This window comes from Sylvia atricapilla, chromosome 5 (assembly GCF_009819655.1).
Source record: "Sylvia atricapilla isolate bSylAtr1 chromosome 5, bSylAtr1.pri, whole genome shotgun sequence".
In the NCBI taxonomy this organism is placed as follows: domain Eukaryota; kingdom Metazoa; phylum Chordata; class Aves; order Passeriformes; family Sylviidae; genus Sylvia; species Sylvia atricapilla.
Window position 1 is genome coordinate 32,263,161 of NC_089144.1, and position 23,278 is coordinate 32,286,438.

A 23,278-nucleotide genomic window follows, 5' to 3' on the forward strand; every position below is an offset into this window, starting at 1 on the left:
GCTCTAGATATGAGCAAAGGGAGGGACACAGACATACATGTAACAAGGCACTGGTCCAAATTCAGCTATGGTGAGCTAATAAGCCCGTCCTGGGCTCTTTACCTTTCAGCACTAACTGCTTAGATGTTTCACGGCAGCAAAGAGCATTTCTTGATGGCCCAAGTGACAAAAGGGGACACATTTGTCGGCTGTCTCACTGAGGGGGCTGGGTGCAAAAGCCTGGCCTGTGAGCCACCCTGCTGAGGGGGATTGCCCCCTGTGATTGAAAAGGTGCCGAAAAAGGCCCTAATTTGGTTTAGAGACTGAAGTGCCCTTTCCATGACCTTGCAGTGACGGAGCTGCCAAGCAGCAACTGAAGGCTTTTTCCACCGAGCAACCTCCAGAGCCCTGAATTCAATAGCCCAGAGTCAATAACTGCTCACATGAAGGGAGCCTGGCTGATGTAGCAGCTGCAAACAGCTCCAGCAACTGCTTTTAGAGACCCACTCTATACAGTCCTGCAGGACAATTAATTTTGACTTTACACTTCCTAATGGACTAAGCAGCAACATGGTATTACATGAGCATTACTGCTTCTGCCATGCATGAAACATGCATGTATGCAAGGAAATAGTGTTCTGGAAGCATTTAACTCCCCATGTACTGAGGATATATGCACATATTCATTTATGCCGGAATACAGCTGTCCTATTAAATTGTCAAAAATAACTACATAGGAAGCAAGAACTCCTTGAATAGATGCAGTGCCCAGAGAGCATCTGATTCTGCCATGTTTAATAGTGACATTTTAATTTCCACCACACTGGTGAAACACATTATAGCAGAGCCACAGGGTGAGCCTGCCAAAGGCAGATGGATGATTCATGTTTGCAGAGAACAAGTATGTCAACACTAACCAAATATTCTCTGATGACAAGGTTGCTTCAGACCCATACCAATCATTAATTTATATCACCAATGAATTAGTAATAAAAAAAAACAAAAGCTTGTTTTGGCAGGATTGGAAACTGGGAGTCACAGATCTGCAGCCTCCTCAGTGCATTGCCCTCCATGCTCTGATGCCCTCTCCACACAGCATTGTCTACCGCAAGAAAAGGCTCTGAAGTCTTGAGGCCACAGAGGCCAGGAAGTCACTTATGCTGATCTCTTCTAAAAACAAACTAGATTTCCCTGAGTCTTTTCCTCTCTACTGAACCCTAACTCCTCACCCACAGGAACTACAGGATTGTACCTGCCATTGCACTTCACAGTAAACAGGAATATATTGGAGAAAAAATTCCCCAAAACACAGCTGAAGTAGCCTAAAACTGAAGAAACAAGAATCTGATTTTGTGTCTTTTCTGTCCTCTTGAGTTCTTCTGATCCAGAAAAGCCACGCCCTGAAAAAGTAAATGGGGAGCAAGAGATGTGCAGTGACTTAATGCACAAGGCAGGACCAGCATTCACAGCAAATCCTACAGCTGGCTATGTCTGCTCGGTCACATATAAATGAAAAGAAACACCAGGAGCTTCAAAGGCTGCATGTGCATCTGCAGAAAATAGTGTATTTATCTTTTGGATTGATATGATATTGATATGTGCAGTCCATAATGATCAGCTACATTCGCACAGAACATTAAGTATATGGTTATTTTCTACATTCAGATTCAATACTTAGAAATTGTATTTGGTGCCTTAGTATATATTCACTCTAAAAATACACAGAGAGTGAAGCAACAAAAGGATAAAAATCTGTCAGTGTGTTGTACTGCTGCTGTGATGCTCAGGATGTAGCAACAACACTGGCTTAAGGAAAATATTGATATATCAACTGCTTTTGCATTTTTAATATGCCTAACAACTACCACCTCTCCTTGAATCAAGCAGGGTTTTGGCTTTGTTTGTTTTCTCTTTTGTGGAAAACACAATCAGTTGAGAATTGCACAGCATCCTTTCTGTTTCTTATGAGAAACAAATAGAGGAAACTCATACATTTTAGAGGAAGCTCTTGTTGGTTAGTCTCATTTAATCATCCAGAGAAAGCAACACTTTAGTGAACAAGGTCAAAAGTGTAATTCCACTGCTGTCACAGGTCTACTGGGATTCCAGTGTTCAAAACAAAGAGACATCTCCAACTGTTAGGAGTATTCAGGGGATACCTTGATTCCATTACACACTTTTCAGCCAAAAATGATTTGAAACGCAACATTAAACTGCACATTTCTACAACACAGGATAAAAATCTGGTAAAGGTGACAGAGAAAGACCATTCAGAAAACCCTTTTTGACAGTTGATATCAATTCCAAGCCACAGGGAGGCTGTATCCATTTTGTCAAAAGGTGTTAAGCATGTGGATTCAGTACAGATGAAGCAGAAGTGTTTGGCCTGTCTGCAAAGGTATTAGATATGTGTCAATGAAAAAGAAAGAGGGATTAAACTGACAGAAAGAATAAGGCAGGGGTTTATTATATTCAAAGGGGAATTAAGCAGTAGATTTTAATTAGGTGTGTCACAAGATAGCTGTGGAAAAAAGAAAGTAAATCCTAGAACTATTGAATCAGTCTATATGGGTACTTGTTTATTTTAAAAACTAAATGCATATATTTAAACAATCCAGGGAAGATCAATGCTAATGGCTGGTAAGCTTCAAACCAGTTGTGCTTTTTTCATTTCTTTACCTTTTGTTAATTGCTAAGAAGTGAAAGATAACAACGATAAAACAATCAAAATGAGGAAAGTTTTTCACTTCTTTAAATGAAGTACTGGAACTTGTTACCATCACGATTACTGATGACTTTTAATACATTCAGCACTGGCACCTCAGTTTTACTTCTTCAAACTGAATTACACTCACGTAGTCCCATGCACACCCATTTCTCAACATTTCTTTAGAAACCAGGTATATATACAACTGTGGCTGCAGTAAGTATGGAACTGATCTCATATTCCATCCCATGTATTCACTAACTATGTAGAACTACAGTGCAAAGCCTTTAAATTATTTCCTTAATTTCATTAATTAAGGCAGGCTGAGGATAGTGAAACAGACTATTATATAACATTTAGCTGGCATTAAACCAGTTTCCAGTGATGACATATCCATCACCATAACTCAGGTGGGAGCAACAACCCTCAGCAACACCAACAGAAAAAACACCTTCTCTGCCTCCCACCTGTAATACCTAAGATAAGGCCCCAACTCTTATTTCATCACTTTCAAGAAGAAAACAAGCAACAAACCAGGGAAGGAGTAGAGCCAGTGAAAACTGTCTCTGTCCTCATTTTCCATTTACTGCCACTCAACAGTCGTGCCACCCTGATTTCTTAGTATTTTTCAGCACAAACATGAGCCTGTTAGCAGAAACGTTGTGACAGGATAGAAACACTGAATCATTTTTCTTTCAGCTGAACACAGCCAATGCTAAGCCGGAGCAGACTCTCCCTGCTTGTGGCTCTTCCTGTGACAATGTAGCTTCGTGTTACCTTGTGGGTTACAGCAGCCTGCTCAGACACTTTCATTCATCACTTGGGGGCACTTCAGTTCCCTCAAACCAATAAAAAGTGTGAAAACTTGCCTTGCTGAAGTATTGCAAAAGTAATTTCCTACAGGAGTGTGCTCTGGCGTTTCCTGCCAGAACAATGAAGATCACTCCCAAACTTCTGCTAAGGCTTTTTGCAGACTGCCAGCCATCCCAGCTGCTCCAAGGGTTAGTATCTCAGCAGCACAACTGCCAAGGGCAGCCCCTGCTCCACTAGGACACTGACTGGGCATTCCCAACAATTTCATTCAGGGTCCTTTCTTCATGTCTTTGCCACAGCATGCAGCCAAGCATGTTATACCTCTCCTGTGGCAAGATGAAAACCTCCTCCCATCCTTGAAAAGAAGCAGAGAAAGAAATTATGAAATCTAGTTCCTGCAAGCCCACCTGAAAAGTTGTCTTTCAGAGGCACCTGCCAGCACATGAGCTGTTCCTGTGCACACACATGTAGAGCTCTATGCTGTTTCCAATTACCTGACTCATTCATATTTATATTTTTAGTGCTTATTTAGTGATTCCTTTGGAGAAGGCCTCTGGGCACAATAAAGCTGCTGAAGTACTCTAAAGCCACTATTCTGGTGGTCTGATTTTACTGAATTAATTGTATTATTTTTAATAAAGGATCACAAATAGGCAAATAGAAACTTTCTTTAAGCAGAATAACACAGATTTCCATGGAAGGGCTTACTTCTCATGTTCAACAGCACCTGTGCCAGTCACGATTTTCCTTACTGCCACCAAAAATAACAGAAATCAGAATTTTTAGAACTGATCTGGTATTCCATCTCATGTATTTCTCATGTATTCACTAACATAGAAAGCATCAGTAAAAAGGATTTTCTATTGCTGGCAGTCACCCTCTACCCTATATATTGCATCTAACCATGAGAAGCACCTGGCTGTCACCAAAAATGGAACTATATTACTTCAGTTGTTTCTGCATCACTCCTGTACAGTTCTAAGTTAAATGTAATGCTGAGCTTGAGGGCTGCCCACAGAGGAGACTGCTTGGAGAAGACACGTTGCCCCATCATTTTTGACCTCTGGAGCAGTATACTTCTAGTTGTCATTGCCTCTTCAGTGGGCTGCAGCTCCATTCCCATGAGACTCTACTGTGAGCGAATTCCCTGCTCTTGTTTAGGTCCTCAAGTGTGTTGCTTGGCTGATGAAATCTAATTATGAAGCTAATATTAGCAGTTGGCTTTATTAATGGTATTTTATTTTAGGGCAAATTATATATTTTTTTGCTATGCCCACCCCCCAATAATGTGATGGCACTGGCTATCTGTATGCAATGTTCTTGTTTAACTAATCAGGAAAGTAGCTTTTGCTATTGAACCACTAGTGATTTTATAAGTTTACCTACACATTTCTAAGTAATGTCTACTCCAGCTCCACTAGTACTAACCCAAAGGTGAATAAACTAAGCTAAAATGCTGTGTAATTAATTGGGTGTACTTTGCTGGTTTATATCTCAACACATCAATCTTTCAGAAAGGGCTTCAGCTGGCAGCTAGAAAGCTATTAAAAGCCAGTTTACAGTGACACTAGCACACAAAAACTGCCCACTGTTGGTTCCAGTACCCTTGGGTTGGAGATTTACTGCTCTCTTAGCATTCCTTTTGCCCTGATGATTTCAGTGTACTCTTCATTTGAACACAGCTAAGTACAAGGCTGCAATGATGACAGACCACCACATTTCTGTAACACAGCTGAACAACGTTCCACCTATTACTCAGGCCATGCCAGGGAAATGAACAAAGAAATGCAGTCACATCTCTGTGACCAGCTCTGAGCCTCAGGACTGATATCTGAGGAATCAAAGTCTTTTTCCCTGCTGTCCAGGATATCACATTCATCTCCAAGACAAGTTACTATGGCAACTAAACCTGGGCTTAGTGGATGAAGGCATTGCTGTGCAAGTAAGTGTTTATTTTGCCAGTAATATGGCTGGAATATGGCTGTCCATGTAAGGTGGAAGTAGCAAGGATTTTTTTTATCTCTCTGCCCTTCACTGTCTTACCATAGACAAAAAGAATGACTTTAACCTAAAGTCATATCTACTTTGATCTCAGCTTTTCTGCTTAACTCGGTACCAGTTGCAGAGTATTGGAACAAGCTGGACTGAAATGTAAAAGCAAAGATCACAACTCACACTCTTTGCTCTCTTCATGGGTGAATTTTTACCCAAGCCCTGCTTCATTCACCCACACAGAAGTGACCAGATCAATCACTGAAAGTCCCAGGAGCAGGGCTCCAGCAGCACTGCATAGCTGCTGCTGACACTGAACAGCCTGGGCTGCCTGGAGTTTGCTGAATTCAGGTGACTTGAAAAGTTTTTTAACATAGTAAAGATCAGCGCAGACTTTGAAACATTCACCAAGCTAGTCTTGAGTGCTTCCTCTGCCTCTCCTCCCACAGCACAGAATAGAAACTAGAGGACCAAGGTGCCCAGCCTGCTTTTCCATGCCTTGGTCCTGGCCCTGCAACACTGTAGCAAAGAACTTGCATGTCTCTGTGGTCAGCTACAAAGGCAGACATTAAAAAGATAGTTTGTTTGGAGTTTGTTGCCTTGTATTTTTTCTTGCTTTCTTTTTTTTTTTAAATGCTGAAACCCCATGAGAATTAAAGTTAATAGAATTCTTTATTCCTAGAAACCAGTATCAATGAACTGTAGCTTTATGGTTTACTGGTATTACTCCAATAGCCAAAATTCTATTCCTTCTTTATTATCTGGAATGTAAGATAATGTCCATGTGGTTACAACCAAGGATTTAACTGAACATACTCCTCACTACAAATGTTTACAATGGCTTCAATACCTGCTAGTTGTCATAGGTATTGCTAAGGCATATGCTCTCCCAGGAAAAACAAAAGTTTGTGTTTGGAAAAGAAGTAGGACATTTGTTTCAGCTTCAAAACCTGCAAACATTTACTACCAAATTAATAATTTCTGCCAAGTCAGTGCTGGATATGACATGCCAGTAACCTGGAACTTGTCATTCAGTGGATAACTAGAAAATGCTCTTCCTTAGCACTGCCCTTTGAGTGAAATGACTCCTTTCTAATCCAACACCTTTTCTTCACACCTCACTTTAAGTGTTTCTTGAAGTGCCTTCAAAAGCTTTACGCAGCACAAAATCCTGCAGTATCCGAGGTTGCTGTTATTCCAATGAATCTTGCGCTCCTGCTTCTCCCTGAAAAGAGGCCAGGCAGGAAAAGGGGAGAAGGGCTTTCTGCAGGCCTGCGGATCATGCTTCTAAGGAAAAGAGACAGAAGGAACAGAGAGTGGACACGGCCATGTCTCCTGAACACGGGCTAAGCTTTTCCAGCATTCTGGGCTAGTAAGGATCAGACCTCTCCACCTATCAAACTGCAGTGAAGGAGAATGTATAAGGCAGAGACTTGCTTTGCTTCAAATTCAGTCTCTCCTCACCCTGAAATGATCAAATATTTTGTTGCCCTGAAATGATCAAATATTTTTTATTTTCAAGTGATTCTATCAGAGAATTAATAATAACTTAAAAACAGGATGTACCATAGATTGACCAAGCTACATTCTCTAAGTGTTGCTCTGGGGAGGCATCTTTTGAGAATTTGGAGAAATAAGAACTTCAGAGAACGAAGAGAAATCCCTAGCAATTGCACAGCCCCAAGTGTCTTGTTCAGTTTTGCAACTTTCTTTGCCCCATCTTTAGGGAAAGACAGAAAGAAGAATGCTTTTCCAAATACTGCAGACTGGAGAAGCTTAGTAACTAAGTTAGTCTTTCCTCTGGAGACCTCTAAGTCACTAGTATGAAGCACAGTTATTGTTGTTTATGCAGTAAGAAGACAGAGAAGGCTTAGGCAGACCACTCACAGAAAATAAGGAAAATACACACCATTTAGATTAGAAGACAAGTAGTTATAAAAACCAGAAAATTAAAGCTTCCTATACAGTAAACCAAAGACTAAAGTCAACTAGCTCTACAATAGCAATATATTAGAACACTTTTCAGTTTCCATCCTTACAGTGTTAGCACTTCTGGCAAAAATGACCCTGCTGGACTGCCTCGAGGAAGAGGTCAGATACCATGAACCACAAAAATGGCTCAGAATCACCAATTCTGACTTCTCAGAAATTCTATTTAAGCTACACTGCCAGTCAGCAGACATGTGGCTGTTCCCATGCTGCTCTCATTTACTTCATAAAAGCAATTTAGGCTCCAAATCTGACTTCCTATAATGAGAACTAACCATGAGGGAAGCAGCTGACAAGAACCACGACAAAGTAAAGGAAGTATAAATGTAGTAAACTTCAACACAAGCAGCAAATCCAGAAAGAATTGAAATGGCAAACAAATTCAATTTTCAATTCACTATTTTATTGCACTGGGAGAAGACTGTGTTATTAACACACTCGCCCACACCTGGTCTCTTGAAGTACCAATAAAGTTACTTCACCTGCACCCACTCAAAACCATCACAAAAATATTCACTCAATGAGCTCCTACCATTAACAAGCCAAAATGCCTTAGCATTAATGTTACGCTTGCAAAAAGGAGGAGACAATCTATTCTGGACACGAGGATATATGTTCAAATAGAGTGTGAATATACCCTGAAAACATAAGTACAGGGAAGCAAAAGCAAGGAGGCAAAAAATGACAAAAAAGAGCTGATGAAGCAAAGCAAAAAAATCAGTGACCCTAAAAGTCTGTGAAGCCTTTGAAACATCAGGCTTTTTGCTTTGATGCCATGTTCTGCCAATAAATCAAGAAAAGCCCAAGAACCAAGTTGCAGATTTAGTGAGGGTTTCAGGGTGTATGGAAAAGTCAAATCAACTTGCAATGTTCTGCTTCTTGTATAATGATAAAGGCACAGCTTCCCTACGTGGCTCCGAGCACAGCACAAAATGGAAGTGCCTGCAGTCTCCGAGCAGCTCCAGACAACACAAAAGCCAGAACAATGCTCGTGCCAAACATGTTTAATATGATCATATTGCATTACAGTCATTGTAGTGACATTGGACAAATGTTATGTTGCATGAGGCAATACAATAATGGGGCAGTAATCAGTAAAAACATTAAGTCTCTGTTTTAAAACTGCTTCATCAGTAGCTATAAAACAACATCCTAATAAAGAGCATAAAACTAAAAAGAACTGAGATTAACAAGGCGTGTTATGGCAGTCTAGAAGTAAAAGTCACTTTAGCAATATAAAATTGAACAACACTGTTTAGAACAATGACCAGAGAAGATTTACTACTCCATATTTTAAAAAGAAAAGAAATAAAAAGCAGCTATTCTAATGGCCTAGTTTTCATAGAAAATATGTCATGCTGGTAAGCAAAATACAGTGCCTCGCTGCTCACCAAAAAAAGCACTATATATTGGATAGCTGACTATAGCACTATCAGTCCCTAATCAGATAACCTCGCATGGACAATGCTAATCACTGAAAAGAAGAAAGAGAGAGAAAGAAACATTAGAAAAAGCTTTGGCCAATATTCAGATATGAATTTTGACTGTACAAGTAGGTATATTTATGGCAGAGTCCAAGAATGATCAGACAAACCATTAGAGAATGAAAGCAGTTCCTTCCAAGTTGTTTTTATCAGGCTCTGAATACATCACCTCATTTTTAGTAGGGTTCTGGTATCATGTGCAGTTAACATATAATTATTACAGAACTGTGATTGCATCGTTAGTAGAAGTTTAATTATATCATTGACATTAGTGATGCCATAACATCAAGCTCAATAATAGTTCATAACAAAACCTACAATTAGCACAATTTTTCCTCCCTTTTACACCAACCAAAAGTGTTCAGCTTGGAGAAGCCTAATAGTCCATACAGAAGTGAGCTAGGGCTGAACCTGAAAGGATTGCTGGCTGGTAATTTAGTAATATGGTAATTAAAGTCTTTTCATGATGTAATTACACATCAACTACAAAAGGACAGCTGCTATACAACACTGCCAGGGTACGTGGCATGAAATGATTAGATTTGAGAAGCTTTGGTGGATAAACTGAATACCACAGACATAAGTCTGAGGTATAGCTGGCACCACAAAGTGTATTATTATTCAAGTCTCACACTTAACATTTCCTTAGTCTCAATGTGATAGTAAGTTTGTTGCACACACCTTGGTCCTCTGACAGCAGAAGCTGTTCAAAACCCACCTTTAAAAGCTTCTGCTATTTTGAAGTTCCCTGAAATTATAAAACCTAACCTTCTGGGGAGAGGCAGTATAACTGAGGTTTGCATGAACCCAAAATGTTTATTTCCCACACAAAACCTTCTCTCACAAATTCCTATCTGTGGGAAACTTGATTTATTTGCAGGCTTTTTCCAGTGGGATACCAGAGAGGGAAGAAGGAGAATGAGGAGAGGGGAAAGGCACAAATAAGCAGGCGAACTCAAAGAAACTAAGAATTAAGGGTTTCATCATCTAGTTCCAACAGCAACGAGAGGAAGTCCCCCGTTTGAGTGAAAAAACTCACCCTTCTTCTCAAGAGCAAGTAACTATTTGTTGAAGTAGTTTCCTTATTGTATTTCTCACTGCCCTCCCTTTTATCTGTACAAACAACAAAGCTGACCACACAAGACATGAGATGGCAAAAAGAAACTTATTTTTCCAACTAACACAAGTAAAATTTCTTGACTACATAACTGGGCTCTTCAAAATACAGGAATCCACTGTGCACCCTGGCAGTGGGCAGACAACCTCAGAGTGGCTTGTCTAGTCCTAAAATGTCCTTTTTGTCATGACAACAACTCAGATGTTTTGCAACAGCTGTTTTTTTCCTGTAAGTGGGAAACAGGGGATTTGGTGGGAGAGAGACCCAGACCAACTACACTGATCTACGCTTTAAAGCTTTAAAATTTCTTTTGAGCTAGGAAAGTCTAGGAATGGCTTTCCTTGAAAATGAAAGATTTTGGTATAATTCTCCTCAGCATACAAAAATTTTCTGTGAGGTCCATTTGGGAACTGCAAAACCAGACTATTTTGAATCTGGAGGGACTTTATTACCTTATTATATTATTTATTACCTCTTACTTTATTGTAACAAGATGTTAGGAATGAGAATTTGAATCCTGGTTCAAATAACACCCAATTCTGCTGATGGTTTCCTTTTTGATTCCTGCTCTCCCTCTTTTTCTGAAGAGATGTTCTGGGTGGACTTAATGAACATGCAGAACTTTCTGAAGACTTAGTATATTTAACTACAGTTACACCAATACTCTGGCAACAACTCGAGATCACTGCCAACAGGAGTGTCTTGCCTTTGGGTATCAGAAGCTGCAGTGGAGTTGAGGCTGCTCTCAGGGAGGACAGAAGGAATCCTGAGGGAACTGGAAGCAGCCAGTGCCAGTCATTTAAGAACAAATATTTTGGCTACTCAAAGGTAAGTTCTGCATGGCCAGTTTTACACAGCACACTTTTAAGAGATAATAAAGCAAATTAGCCAACTCAAAGAAAGAGACTCAACTGCACTTCAAGTGCAATAGTACAAGAAAACATGATTATTTCTAATTTAATGGCAGGAGAGATAGAATGTAGTTCAGCTAGTAGTTCTGCTGACCCAATAGGTGATCCCCTCAAACATGTTTGCAGCTACCATGTGAGGACTCACTTGACATTTGATACAAAAGGAGATTCAAATATGTCACTTGCCAATAGAAACTGGGTGAGCAACTTGCAATACATACAGCAAATTTGGCATCTTAAAAACAATCACCAACATGAAAACAACTGGAATTTTAGCACAAAGGATGTATCTGACTTCCTACACAGTGTAAAGCAGCAAGAGGCAATAAAAATCTTAGGTTTAAACTACAAACCCCTTAACTTTTGATTGTTGTCTCTGTAACTACGTGGGTGTACACACGACAAACATGAACTGGGTGCACAAACCTTAAACACAAACTTATAACCACAGCAGTCTTCACCTAAAGACAACATGGTTCAACACCTTTGCAGATGCTAATTACTTAGCTATTAATGAACAGAATACGAGAGCAGTTCATATTGCATGGGAACTCTTCTCCCTGCCCTGTTTATGCAGTGCACTGCCAAAAGAAACACATGAAGTCTGAAGTCTTGCAAGAAGAGCCTCATTCTCTCTCTCCAATGTTGGTAAGGGCAAACTTAGAGAGGGGGAAAAGAATGCAAATGAGAGATTTCCAGTGTGCTCCTATCTCTAGCAACATCAGAAGACAAAGAAAATGCTTCCTATCATGAGTCTTCAAGCACCCAACTTCAAAATAAAACAAAGCAATAGTTCCTGAGCAACAGCAGTTCTGAGAAATGGACAAGTATATGAGCTAGAACAGGACAAGGCAAAAACCTTATACTGTGATAGCCTGACTCCCCTCTCCTCTTCCTCCAAGACAAGAGTAGCAGCTATTTGCTTACTGATCACTACCTTCAATTACATGAAAATCTGAAAGCCAAATGGCCTATCAAGACTAAGCCCGGCAACAGGAGCCACAGGACTTCCAACAGAACACAAATGCAGACTTACCAGCTCTTCTGGATGCAGTCACCTTGTCAGTGTGACACACAATTCTACTGCACACCCAACACTTCTTCTGTTTCAATGGATTTTTAGTACCTTTCCACTTCTCTGCAAACATCAAGTCCTTCAGAAACTGCTACAGGACCAGACATGCTGTCAAGTTTCCCTGACTGCAACCACTGCTCAAGATACTGGAATGTTATCCCTGGCACTTGCATTCATTTCTGTGAGAAGTGCTAAGTGTCCAGCCAAGAAACAGAATCTTCTTATGATGCTGTCTGCATTTAAGGAACTAAGGAACTCGGTAGTACAAGGACTAGGGAATTTGGGGTGAAGGATTAGTGGGGTGACAACACACTTACCTGCTATCACCAGCGTTTGCCACATAAAGCTTCCCCAATAAATACACCACCACTAGGGCTGTGCAGCCACCAGAAATGTTATACACAGTCCTCTCTCGCTCTATTTGCAAATCCTGTGGGAAAAGAGAACAAGATTTACAAAGACAGAATTGTAATTAATGCCTGAGAAAACGAAGCCTCCCTTAAAAACCAAAAATACAATAGAGTCTTTATTAAATTGTATGTCCCACTGTTTGTCTTTTCCTGCAGCTATGGTGACATGAGCTGGGAGAACAGAAAGTTGAGGAGTACCTATTACTTATACAAAGACGTTTGGGAAAAATCAGGTCAGGAGACTGGAAAACATGAGGTACTAAGGAAAAATAGCAACTCTCAGGGAAGCAAGAGAATTTGCTATACCAAAAGCACAATGAAGGCAAAGATAAATGAAGCTTAACTACAGGTACCTAGTGATATAATTGGAGAGTGCTTTACATAGACAGCAGATAATTAATGAGACCCATCTACAACATGAATAACCACCTACTTCCCTAGAGAAATGCTAGGATTGTGGGGTATACACAGTAAGAACAACAGCAAGATGCACTCGTGCTACAAGGCTACCCTTTAGAAACACAGGGAATGAGTGGATGCTAACCTGAGTGGAAGAAATATTATATATTAAGAAAGTCCTTCTGCTTAACAGAAGTGAAGAACACAAATTATACTTATCATCAAGTCAATAAAGTCCTGGAAAGAAAAAATATACATAAATACACACACACACACACACATATATAAACACTCACATACAATGATGCAAGAAAGCTTGCAGAACACAGAACAAGTAAGTAAATTAGCTACTTTCATCCATACATTTTAAACAAACACTGAAGTGTATTCCAATGAATTAATTCTGCTGTCTGTAGTTTAGCTTCAGGTAATAACAAGCTACAAATTACCCTTCTCTCCCATGTCCAGAACCAAATCCCATTTCAAAGTGGTCTGTTCTTATAATATTGGATTCAAACAGGGCACATCATTTAACATCACTACTGCAAGTACTGGCAGATCTTTTCCAGCTAAACCCTGCCTACTTTTATGTGATTTTTATTATGAATTTATGTTTGCCTCCATGTGTGTGCATACACACAGATCTATATACTTTAGCCGTTTTCATACGTGCACTAAGCAACAAACAGCTCAAATTGTTCATGCCTCGGAGTATGGAATTTGGAGCTTTATTTTAGAGCTAAATTTATCTCAAGGAACATTACAATAAATACAAACCATGACAGCTGCAATTTGATTGAAAATCTGTGGAGGTGGGAGGAAGTCCCTGTCTCATGCTTTATCTTCTACAAATTTCAGGGGAGGGGGCTGACCTGGGGCAGCAGCAGAGATGCTCAGCAGCACTCAGGCACTGTCCTGAGCCAGTGGGCAGAGGTGTCTGTCACAAATAACTCACTGACTCCTTGCTGGCCAAAGCACATACACCCTTATTTGTGCCCTGAACACAGTGCTGAGGTACTGTCCCAGCGGGCCATCCTCAGCTGTGTGTGCAAACTGCACGTGGCTGCCACAGGGACATGGGTTCTACTGCACTCACCAGCTTTTCAGGGGAAGGGGTGGGGGTATGTGGTGAGGACCAGGAGGAAAACACCTCCAAGTTATAAATCATATCCTGCAGAACCTTTGGTCACAGACACGGGCCTGTTATAAATGCCTCTTTATCTAATCTTGCCATAGAGAAGCTGATTCTCCTCCCCATGGTTTCTATGTATTTTTAAATAAAGCTGAAAAGAAGAGTTCAAAGGAAGCAGACATTTTTAACCATCAAACTAATTTAAAACTACAAATACTATGGATTTCCTAAGCACTGTCAGGAATTTTAAGAAGTATTCATTCTCACAGTTCAGAATATCCTCCAAGACCTTCAACAAATGTACAATTCCTCACCTGGTTTCAGCTCTGTCACATGTATACTTTGCAAGTGCTGGAATGCCTAAATTAAAATTTATTTCTTCCAATAAGCAGAATTCAGAAACATCTATTATAGGAGAGAAGATGGATAATCCTCAGGGCGTCTTTTTCAGAATTTCCTTGCCTTAAACTACATCTGTGTGCTGGGTTTTCTCAAATCACTGCTGTTGTTTGGCTCTCCTATCTAGAACTTCAGTTTAGCACCATGAATCATGTCACGTATGATTTGATATTACATACTGTGCTTGACCTTTTCTTTTTCAGCAGCAAGGAAAGAGGGCAAGGCTTTCTGACAGCTCAAGACTTGACGGCGAAAAATAAAGCAAAATAAAATTAAGCTCACTAATGCCACCAACTCATTCTGATGTAGAGACATTAGCTTTTAATGAAATACTTTATAACAGTGGTGCTGGGAAATCAGTACAAACATGGGCAGAAGCCCCAAAATGCCTCTAAAGCCTTTACGAGTGTAAAGGGGCTCATTCTAGGCAGAGCGTATACAAAGCTTTCCACCCGGAGAATTATTTCAGAGCAAGTGGGGTTTTGGTGGTGGTGGTAGTTTGTTTCTGTCTGTTTTTGTTTTTCCGAAGCAGCAGTTAATTTAGTCGAAGCTGTGCGGTCCGTGCCGGGACAAGGCGCGGCAGCGGGAGGCAGCGCTCCCAAGGCTTGTCCCAGGCCTGGCCCCACTTCCCTGGTGCGGGACGCGGGAGGGCGGAGCACAGCCTGCAGAGGGCACCGCGACATACCGGGCAGGCGAGAGCGGGGCGGCTCTCCGGGCCGGGCCCGGCGGGGGGAGGCGCCGGGACAGCCGCGGGCGGGCCGGGGAAGGCTCGGGCCGGGGGGAAGGCTCGGGGGAAGGCTCGGGCCGGGGGAAGGCTCGGGGGAAGGCTCGGGCCGGGGGAAGGCTCGGGCCGGGGCAGGCTCGGGGGAAGGCTCGGGCCGGGGGCAGGCTCGGGCCGGGGGCAGGCTCGGGCCGGGGGCAGGCTCGGGCCGGGGGCAGGCTCGGGGGAAGGCTCGGGCCGGGGAAAGGCTCGGGCCGGGGGAAGGCTCAGGGGAAGGCTCGGGCCGGGGCAGGCTCGGGGGAAGGCTCGGGCCGCGCTCCCCACACACAGCGCCCGCCCCCTCGGCGCCGGGCCCGGCGCGGGCCGCTCCTGACACCTGGCGGAGGCTGAGCGCAGCGGCCGCCGCTGATCATCCGCTCCAGCGCCCCGCCGAGCGGAACCAGGCGGGTTTGAATGTCTGCACACAGGGAGACCCCACGACCTCCCTGGGCAGCCTGTTCCAGTGCTCCGCCACCCTCAGCGTGAGGTGAGGTCGAGGTGAAACTTACTGCGGTTTAGTTTATGGCCATTGCTCCTCATCCTGTTGCTGGGCAGCACTGAAAAGAGTCTGGCACCATCCTCTTGACACCTGCCTTTCAGATATTTATGTGCATTAATGAGATCCCATCTCAGTCTTCTCCAGACTAAACAGCCCAGCTGCCTCAAACTCTCCTCATAAGAGAGATGCCCCAGTCCCTCAATCGTCTTTGTTGCCCTGTGCTGGACCCTCTCCAGCAGCTCCTTCTCTTTCTTGTACTGAGGAGCCCAGAACTGTGCACAGCACTCCAGATGTGGCCTCACCAGGGCTGAGGAGAGAGGAAGGATTATACTCCCTCAACCTGCAGGCCACACTCTTCCTACACTCTTTCCACCTGTATTTGTCCTCAGAGCAGCAGCCTTTCCTCCAGGTTCTCAACCTTGCTATGACAGAAAGCAGTTCTACACACACAGTGTTAGGTATCTGGTTAAAAAAAAAAAAAAAGTTTCAGAAGGCATAAACATAAAATTAACTCCTTAGCACGCCTACATCAAACACCTGTAATTCTATTTAAACTCTCAATTCTACTGGCTATATAACAAGAGGAAACTTTTAGAAAAGTGAACTTAAAACACATGCCATTCTCTCAAGACTGTTCAATTAATTAAAATGGCCCCAAATTTAGAAGACGCACCTGTCTAGACTTCATCTAAGTAAAAAAAAAACCTCAATAAAGAAGAAAATCCTACAATGAATGCAATTTATTGGTATACCTCCCAATAAATCATACAGACTAGTTCTGTGCCATATTTTCCCATCTAAAATTAAATGAAGTTCAGAGTAGAATGGGCCCTTTCTCCCCTTAACCTTTCTTGCAAATGCGTACAACATCACACATGTATATAAGGTCAAATACAGGGAAAGGACTGTAATTTGATGTTTCTATGCAATATGGAACTGCACTTGGAAACATTCCTCCTGGCTCCTTTGAACTCAATCTATAAATGCACATCTTAAAACTCAGTAGATGAAAATTAGAGGATTTGATTTACGACACCTTCATAACTTGAGCTTATTTATTTCCTTTTAACTGGAACCAATGTGATACTGACAATTACTGACATTTATTGTTTTGTAGACAGGGCATTAAATTACCTGAAAATGCAGCACAAACTTGCTAATCCCAGTTTCACCACAGAAAACATAATTTAGATGTACTTCAAAACAGGGACAATTTAATTGCTAAATCTCTAAGTTAGGCAATGATGATCTGTGTCAGCTTTCCACAGTGTTTTACTGCACGTAGTTGTTAGACAAGAACTGTCAAAAAAACCCATATCAAATAAAGGAAAAATAATTTTTAAAAGCCTTTTGAAAGCCATGAATTGCATTTTATTTGAGACCTCAGGCAAAACCAAGGAGACTTTAACTAGAATTCAAAAGCAAGTTGGGGGAAAAATGGTATACTAAATGCTCCTCATTAGATAAACCTGTCAGGTTGGACTCTTTGAAAAACAGTATCTTTATCTACTCATTATTGTCAACTCAGTTTACAAGAATCCTTTGCAGCAATTGGTGTACTAGGAAAAACTACCAAGAAGTCTGCCAATGTGTCCAGGAAACTTGAGCTTTCAGCAAGTGCCAGGTAAACTGATGCGCTCTGCTGGCACACAACCCTTGTACATGCTGCACATCTTGACTGTGCTGACCTAACTCACCAACATCCATAACAGTCCAGTACAAACAAGGGCTGATTAAACAATGGGTTGTGGAAGAGGCCCAAAGACTTCATGCAAAGACTAAAAGGAGTATAAGCTAGCAGGAAGTTAAATAAAGGCAGGAGGAAGATCAAGCACTGCAAGCACAGATGAGACACAGAAATGTTTATTTTATGAACCACTCCCTTACACAGATGAAAGATAACACTCTTTTGCCTAAACCAAGTGTAAGCGCAAAATTCTCCTCAGAGCTTAAAGTAGATACTATTTAATTATGTACTACTTTCCTTAAGCTGACCATTTTTATAAGCTTTCCTGTAATTGATGATGAACTTCAGCCCTCTAATATAAAGCAAGTGGGAGTTCAGATACTGGATCTGTAGCACATGAACAAAGACACAGGGAGGAAGATGTTCTGTTTAGTTCCATTAGAAACAAAGAGAACAGATTAGTATGAGCTATACAAGGAATACCTGAACAACATAGTAAGTTATAAAGGGTTTTTGCATTTGTCTGCATCTGTCTACCACCAGAAGCCCTCAAAATCAGATCTCTGAACATAAGCTGAGATGGTCTTCTGTGTGAACACCTACCAGAGATGTGAAGTCAAAACAAAGCAGTGCAGTATCAGCCCTGTTCACTCAGACACATTTGGGAAAGCAGAGATGGGTAATGCAGATGCTGCTCTCCTAAGAGAGGTAGAGTACTTGAAACAGCCCTTCTATACTCTGTTACTTTCAATGCCCAGTTCCACAAAACTCCACTTCTCATCTTGCCTGCATTTGCCTCTTCTTTCAACAGGAGAGAATCACCTCATGCTCTCAGTGCCCGGCACTCTTGTGGCCCCAAAATTACACCAACTGAAGCATGAAATTGGTGTTCCTCTTAAGCATGCTCTGAACCCACTAGGGTGCAGTGGATGGGCATGGTCATCTTCTCCCTCATTTCTCAACAAAGAAGGGAGCAATCCTCCCTTTCTGAAAAGGTGCGCTAAACGGAGAGATTTTCATGCATACTCCTCTTTCCTTTCCTCTAGTAGAAACTGAGTCCACTACCCACAGTGCATAAATCTGCTCGCACAACCTTCAGTGAAGTATGCCTAGGCCGTGTCTGTGAATGCTGCTCCTCGGCCTAACCGCCTGCAAGTCCAAACCCACTTGGTGGGTCTGCTTGCCAGCATTTCCTTGGGAAGAAAGAACAATCCAGCAAAAGATAATTGTTACTCAGAACTCGAAGTGAAGTACTACTTGTAACAACAATTGTAGTCTCTAAATGCATGTACTGGACAAAATTCACATACATCAGGAAAAACAACGATCAGGTATTTCTTTTCAGACAACAAATAAAACCACTGGGAAACACTGAATAGTTCACAGTCTGTCTCTTCAAGTAAAAGGCTTTCCTGAAAACTACAGGAACAGAATAAAAAAATAATTTTAAAAAAAGAACCGTATCAGACCTCCCAAGACCCGATCCACATGTTCTTGCTGGCAGGCTGGACCTTTGCTCTGCCTGAGAAGAATGACTTTCAGTAATGTGGAGAAGTGAAGGGAGAAGTTGTGGAGGAACTACATCAACTACAGAAGAGGAAAAAAAAAACAAACCAGCTTCCATAGGGCAATAAATGGATATTCTGGTCCCATAGGGTCATGATCTCCTGACAGTTTTTCAGGCTGTACACAAGTCAAGTGGATGGCAAGAATGAACTTCATGCCCCACTCACCCACAAAATCTGCCTCAGTGAAAAGCTACAGACACTCTACAGTCCCTACTCCAACACCAATGTGAACTATGGGTCATTGGACCAAGCAACCTTTGCTGCTGTTTTCGTAGGGCAGCGAGGCTTTATGAAGTGCATGCCCATATACTCAGCCTGATAACAACTGCCAGTGCTGAAATCCGCACTGTAAGGCAATAGTGATCTTCATCTTATAAAAGGAGGGGGAGAAGAAAATTAAAAAGAAGATTATCATACATCGAAAATTCAAGTAATTCATAACCATTGCCACAGTGCTACCTGAGAGTTAAGATGCAGCTCCTGACTCACAGGGATCTATCAGGTAAGCTGTTGAGGCTTTAAAACAGTTCTGTTCACACTCAGATGTTGTTAAACCAATGAAAAGGAAAAAAAAAAAAAAATTCTAAATCTTCATCGGCTCCAGGTCATGTGACTCAATGTGAACAACAACAAGGACTTCAGAGCCTTGAACATACATACCATTTCCTTGAATGCACTTTCTATGGCCCCAATAACCAGGCACTCATGTGGGATCTTCTTCTCAGTGAAGAAGCGTGTTGGAGGCGTGCTGGGCGAGCCCGGGGCTCCCACACCACCACGCAGGGAGGCTGCCCGCGTCAGTGTCCTGCTGTTGGTGGATGGGTTGTCAGGCTCCTCTCCCAAGCAGGTGGGTGGGAGGACAGCTGTGTTCCTCAGGATGTCCACGATCTCCTGCAGCTGCTCCAGGATATGGTGCTGCAGCAGTTTGGAAGCGACCACAGCGGCCCCTGACCCAGCGTGTCCATCAAACAGGGACCAGTAGTACAGGTTGATCCCATCTGTGTCCTGGAGAAGCAAGAGAGTGAGAAAAGGAAGGAAAAGAGATGGTCACTGTCACACAGCTGTGAGCAAGGTAACTGGTGGCACAGAGGCAGCAGGTGAAACAGATAATTTCCCCAGAGGTAACAGAAATGCAGAAATACCCACAGTGTTAGTACAACTCTGGTTGAAAGAAAACCAGAGTTTATTTTTACCACACATCCCCACCATGATTTTCTTTTCTTTAACCTCTTAAAAAAAAAGCCCAAGAAAAAAAGGAATAAGAAAGGCTGAACTTACAATCTTTCTTACCTTACAGCCATCACAGGTTGTAGAAGAATACCATTTGAATATATGATAGACTACCACCATGAAAGACCAAAATTCTACACTGGACAGCTCCTGATATTTAGTGACAGACCTCCTTTTTTTTACTAGGCATGAGACAAAGGACCTCAGAGTTTGACATCCAGCAACAAACGTGAACTCCACTTCCACAACTCGTAGAGAAGGTCCATCTGTGCTGGCAGATAGGACAACTCAGGCCTTCCCTGCCTGTGCCAGCCCAAGAAACAGCACCAGCACAGAGGTCCTTGAGGATGACAGACATAAGTGGGATCAGATGCACTTCATCTGATCCAGCCTCTACTTTCACCGCCTGGTTCTTCACAGTCCCCTAAACAGTTTCCTGTATAGTAGTGATATTGGTGGAGTATCCTATCATTTAGACAGGACATTAACCCAGGGCTGGAAGCAGAGTAGCTCTGGGGATCACAAGCTCCAATGTGCCTGGAAAATACCAAAGAGCCATCCTCTTGATAACCTCAACTTTTTTTAGGGGAGAGAAACTCACCTAGCAATCCTCAGGTAACCATTTAAGGCATGATGACACCCACCTTTCAGGACAGCATATTTGGCAGCAGCATAGGGAAAGAGTCTTTCCTGTCTTTCCCTTCCCCTCAATTTCTTTTAATTCTGCACCTTCTCCCAGCTATGCAGAAACAGCTGCTAGTGGGGCTGCCTTGCAAGTCGGATGTGGGTGGACTAATATAGATTTAGAAAGAAACAATTTTGCAAGGGACAGGAATGAGGCTATACTGTTGTAAAATACCTCATAACAAGAAAGCATAACCTAGATCTCGCTGCAATCAAATAACCTCAAAATTACATGTGCATGTTACACTGTGGTCTAATTTAGGAGGACAGTTATGATTTGTTTTGTTCACCCAAACACAGCTCCCTTACACTATAGATCAGCATAAAGTCTAGGCACCACCTGCATCCCAGCACTTCATGTCCAAAGCACTACCTATTTCAAATTTATAGACAGGGCTGTGGATTGCAGCTCCTTTACTTTCTGCTGTTTCAGCTGCTCCGCTAAGATGCCATCATAATAAAAATCACATAAAATTCAAAGTGTTGGTTTGGGTTTTTTTTGCATACAGCATTGCTGATGTGGTAAAGTTCAAATATATTCTTAACCACGCTATGAACAGCATAGTCATCTACGCAGCAGAGAGCCCCTCCAAGAGGAGGAATTCATGAGTCCCTCATGCACTCATCATCTCATTACTGAAATGCTGTGATAAGGGGTTATTGTCTTAAAGTACTGTTTACTTACCAGTAAGGATCACACAGGACACATCCTAGAATGGTGGAAGAAACATGTGGCCACATTTCTGAACATGGTTCCTTAGCCAGACACCACCTCCCTCTCCCCCCGCACTTACCCAGCCTGGTAAATTCATCAAAAAACCTGTTGTGAAACTTCCCACCTAAAGGCAGGACTGGCCAGTTGTACTACCTTGCTCTTGGCTCAGAATCCCTCCAAGTTCACACAACACCTGGCTGTAAAATTCTGCATAAGTAATTTTTAACGGCTAACAGGATTAGCAATTCAAAAACTTGCTTGCAAAAATAGATTGCTATTCATGTATAATGTAAAGTATTTTGCCAACAGAAACAAGTTTTCCAAAGAGAAAGTATTTCAGCTGAAAGCTGAAACTATTCAAAATGACAACACTGGGCCTCCTGGGATTTGTATATCAAACCACTTCTGCTCTCATTCTCCTTTTAAGTGATTGTTTCTCTGGCCAAAATACATGTTATGATGCATCATGGATAATGCTTCCACAGTTTTTGTCCTCGTGTCCTTTAAAGGTGCTACTCCTTTGGAAACGTGCTCTATTTGGGAGGAAAAAATCCCAAGATATTTCAACTCTGATTGAGATTTAAATATTTTACCTTCCACCAAAAGGAAGATATTTTGTCGTTGTTCTTCCCCTGCCTCCATACTAGAACAGAAACTTAGAAATAAGAACAAGTTTGATCCACCCACCATTTTCATGAGTTCTCCAAAGCAAACATGCCAGCAAAGTCTGTGTTACAGCTTTTCAGAAGATAAAGGAAAACAGTTATTAACACAATTTACTATACAGATCTCAAATCTGGGTATGTCCTACACTGATCAAGCCTCATGTGAATTTGGGAGTTAAATCAAGATGAGACTGGAAATTGAAATGTTACCATATATTTCCTCTGAGCCAAGGGGCAGCACAAATTTGGACAGAGAAGTTCATATGGACCTGAGCTGTATTCTCAGACTCTCACTGACACATGTCATTGTGGCATGGACACTACAGCTATGGTGGTCCACTCATCTTGTCCTTTCTGGAGTAGTAATACTTGAACAAAGAAGATGTTGCTACCAGTTCAGCTAAGTTCAGACATCTACACTGCACACCTCCAAGACAGTTCTCTAAATTGCTCTTATGTTGGGTAGACAGAAAAACCCCTGCATTTTCAGACTGTGCTCATCTCATTCCAAAGTACATTTATTTCTCCCTAGCAACAGCAGAAGCACTCTAGATAACTGTAAAGTCTGTATTCTAAGGACTCAGGGGAGATGACTACTATAATGCTGCTCTCATACAGATATTCTGTGTGAGATGCTCTGTGGCCTTAACTTCAGTTGAGATCTGCAGGCATTACTGTAACCTAAATATTACTCTTGAAAAACTTCTGTGTATTCCTACAAAGCTTCATTTACTTTTTGCCTAGCAAAGAGGAAAACCACAGATAACCTATTAGCTGTCTAAAAAGGGAAGAAAAAACAAACTTTTTTCCCCTACCCTGAGAATAAAAACAGTTTCTCTATTTGAAAGAAATTAATTCCCCAAAACCACACCTATTCAATGGGAATTAAAAATACGATGCAATTAAAGCAGTGACTCAGTGAACAAACAAGAGCCAGCAGTCAGGACACACAAATGAGGCAAAATACACAGAAAGGTCCTTGCTTTTCCTCACACAGCTGAGATGACCTCTGCAGCCACCAAGAGATTACCTGTTTTGGTGCTCATGTGCATTGCTGTTTGCT

At 41.9% G+C, this 23,278-nt stretch overlaps 1 protein-coding gene across 1 annotated transcript in view; it reads right to left on the reverse strand.

The window, feature by feature from the left end:
* Positions 1-23,278, reverse strand: part of PPM1H (protein phosphatase, Mg2+/Mn2+ dependent 1H) — a 127,654-nt gene that overhangs the window by 44,545 nt on the left and 59,831 nt on the right. The window contains exons 3-4 of the mRNA XM_066319098.1: positions 19,582-19,926; positions 12,385-12,497 (exon numbers count right to left, since the gene is read on the reverse strand). Of these exons, the coding sequence (XP_066175195.1) occupies positions 12,385-12,497; positions 19,582-19,926 (458 nt within the window). The remainder of the gene's footprint in view (positions 1-12,384; positions 12,498-19,581; positions 19,927-23,278) is intronic.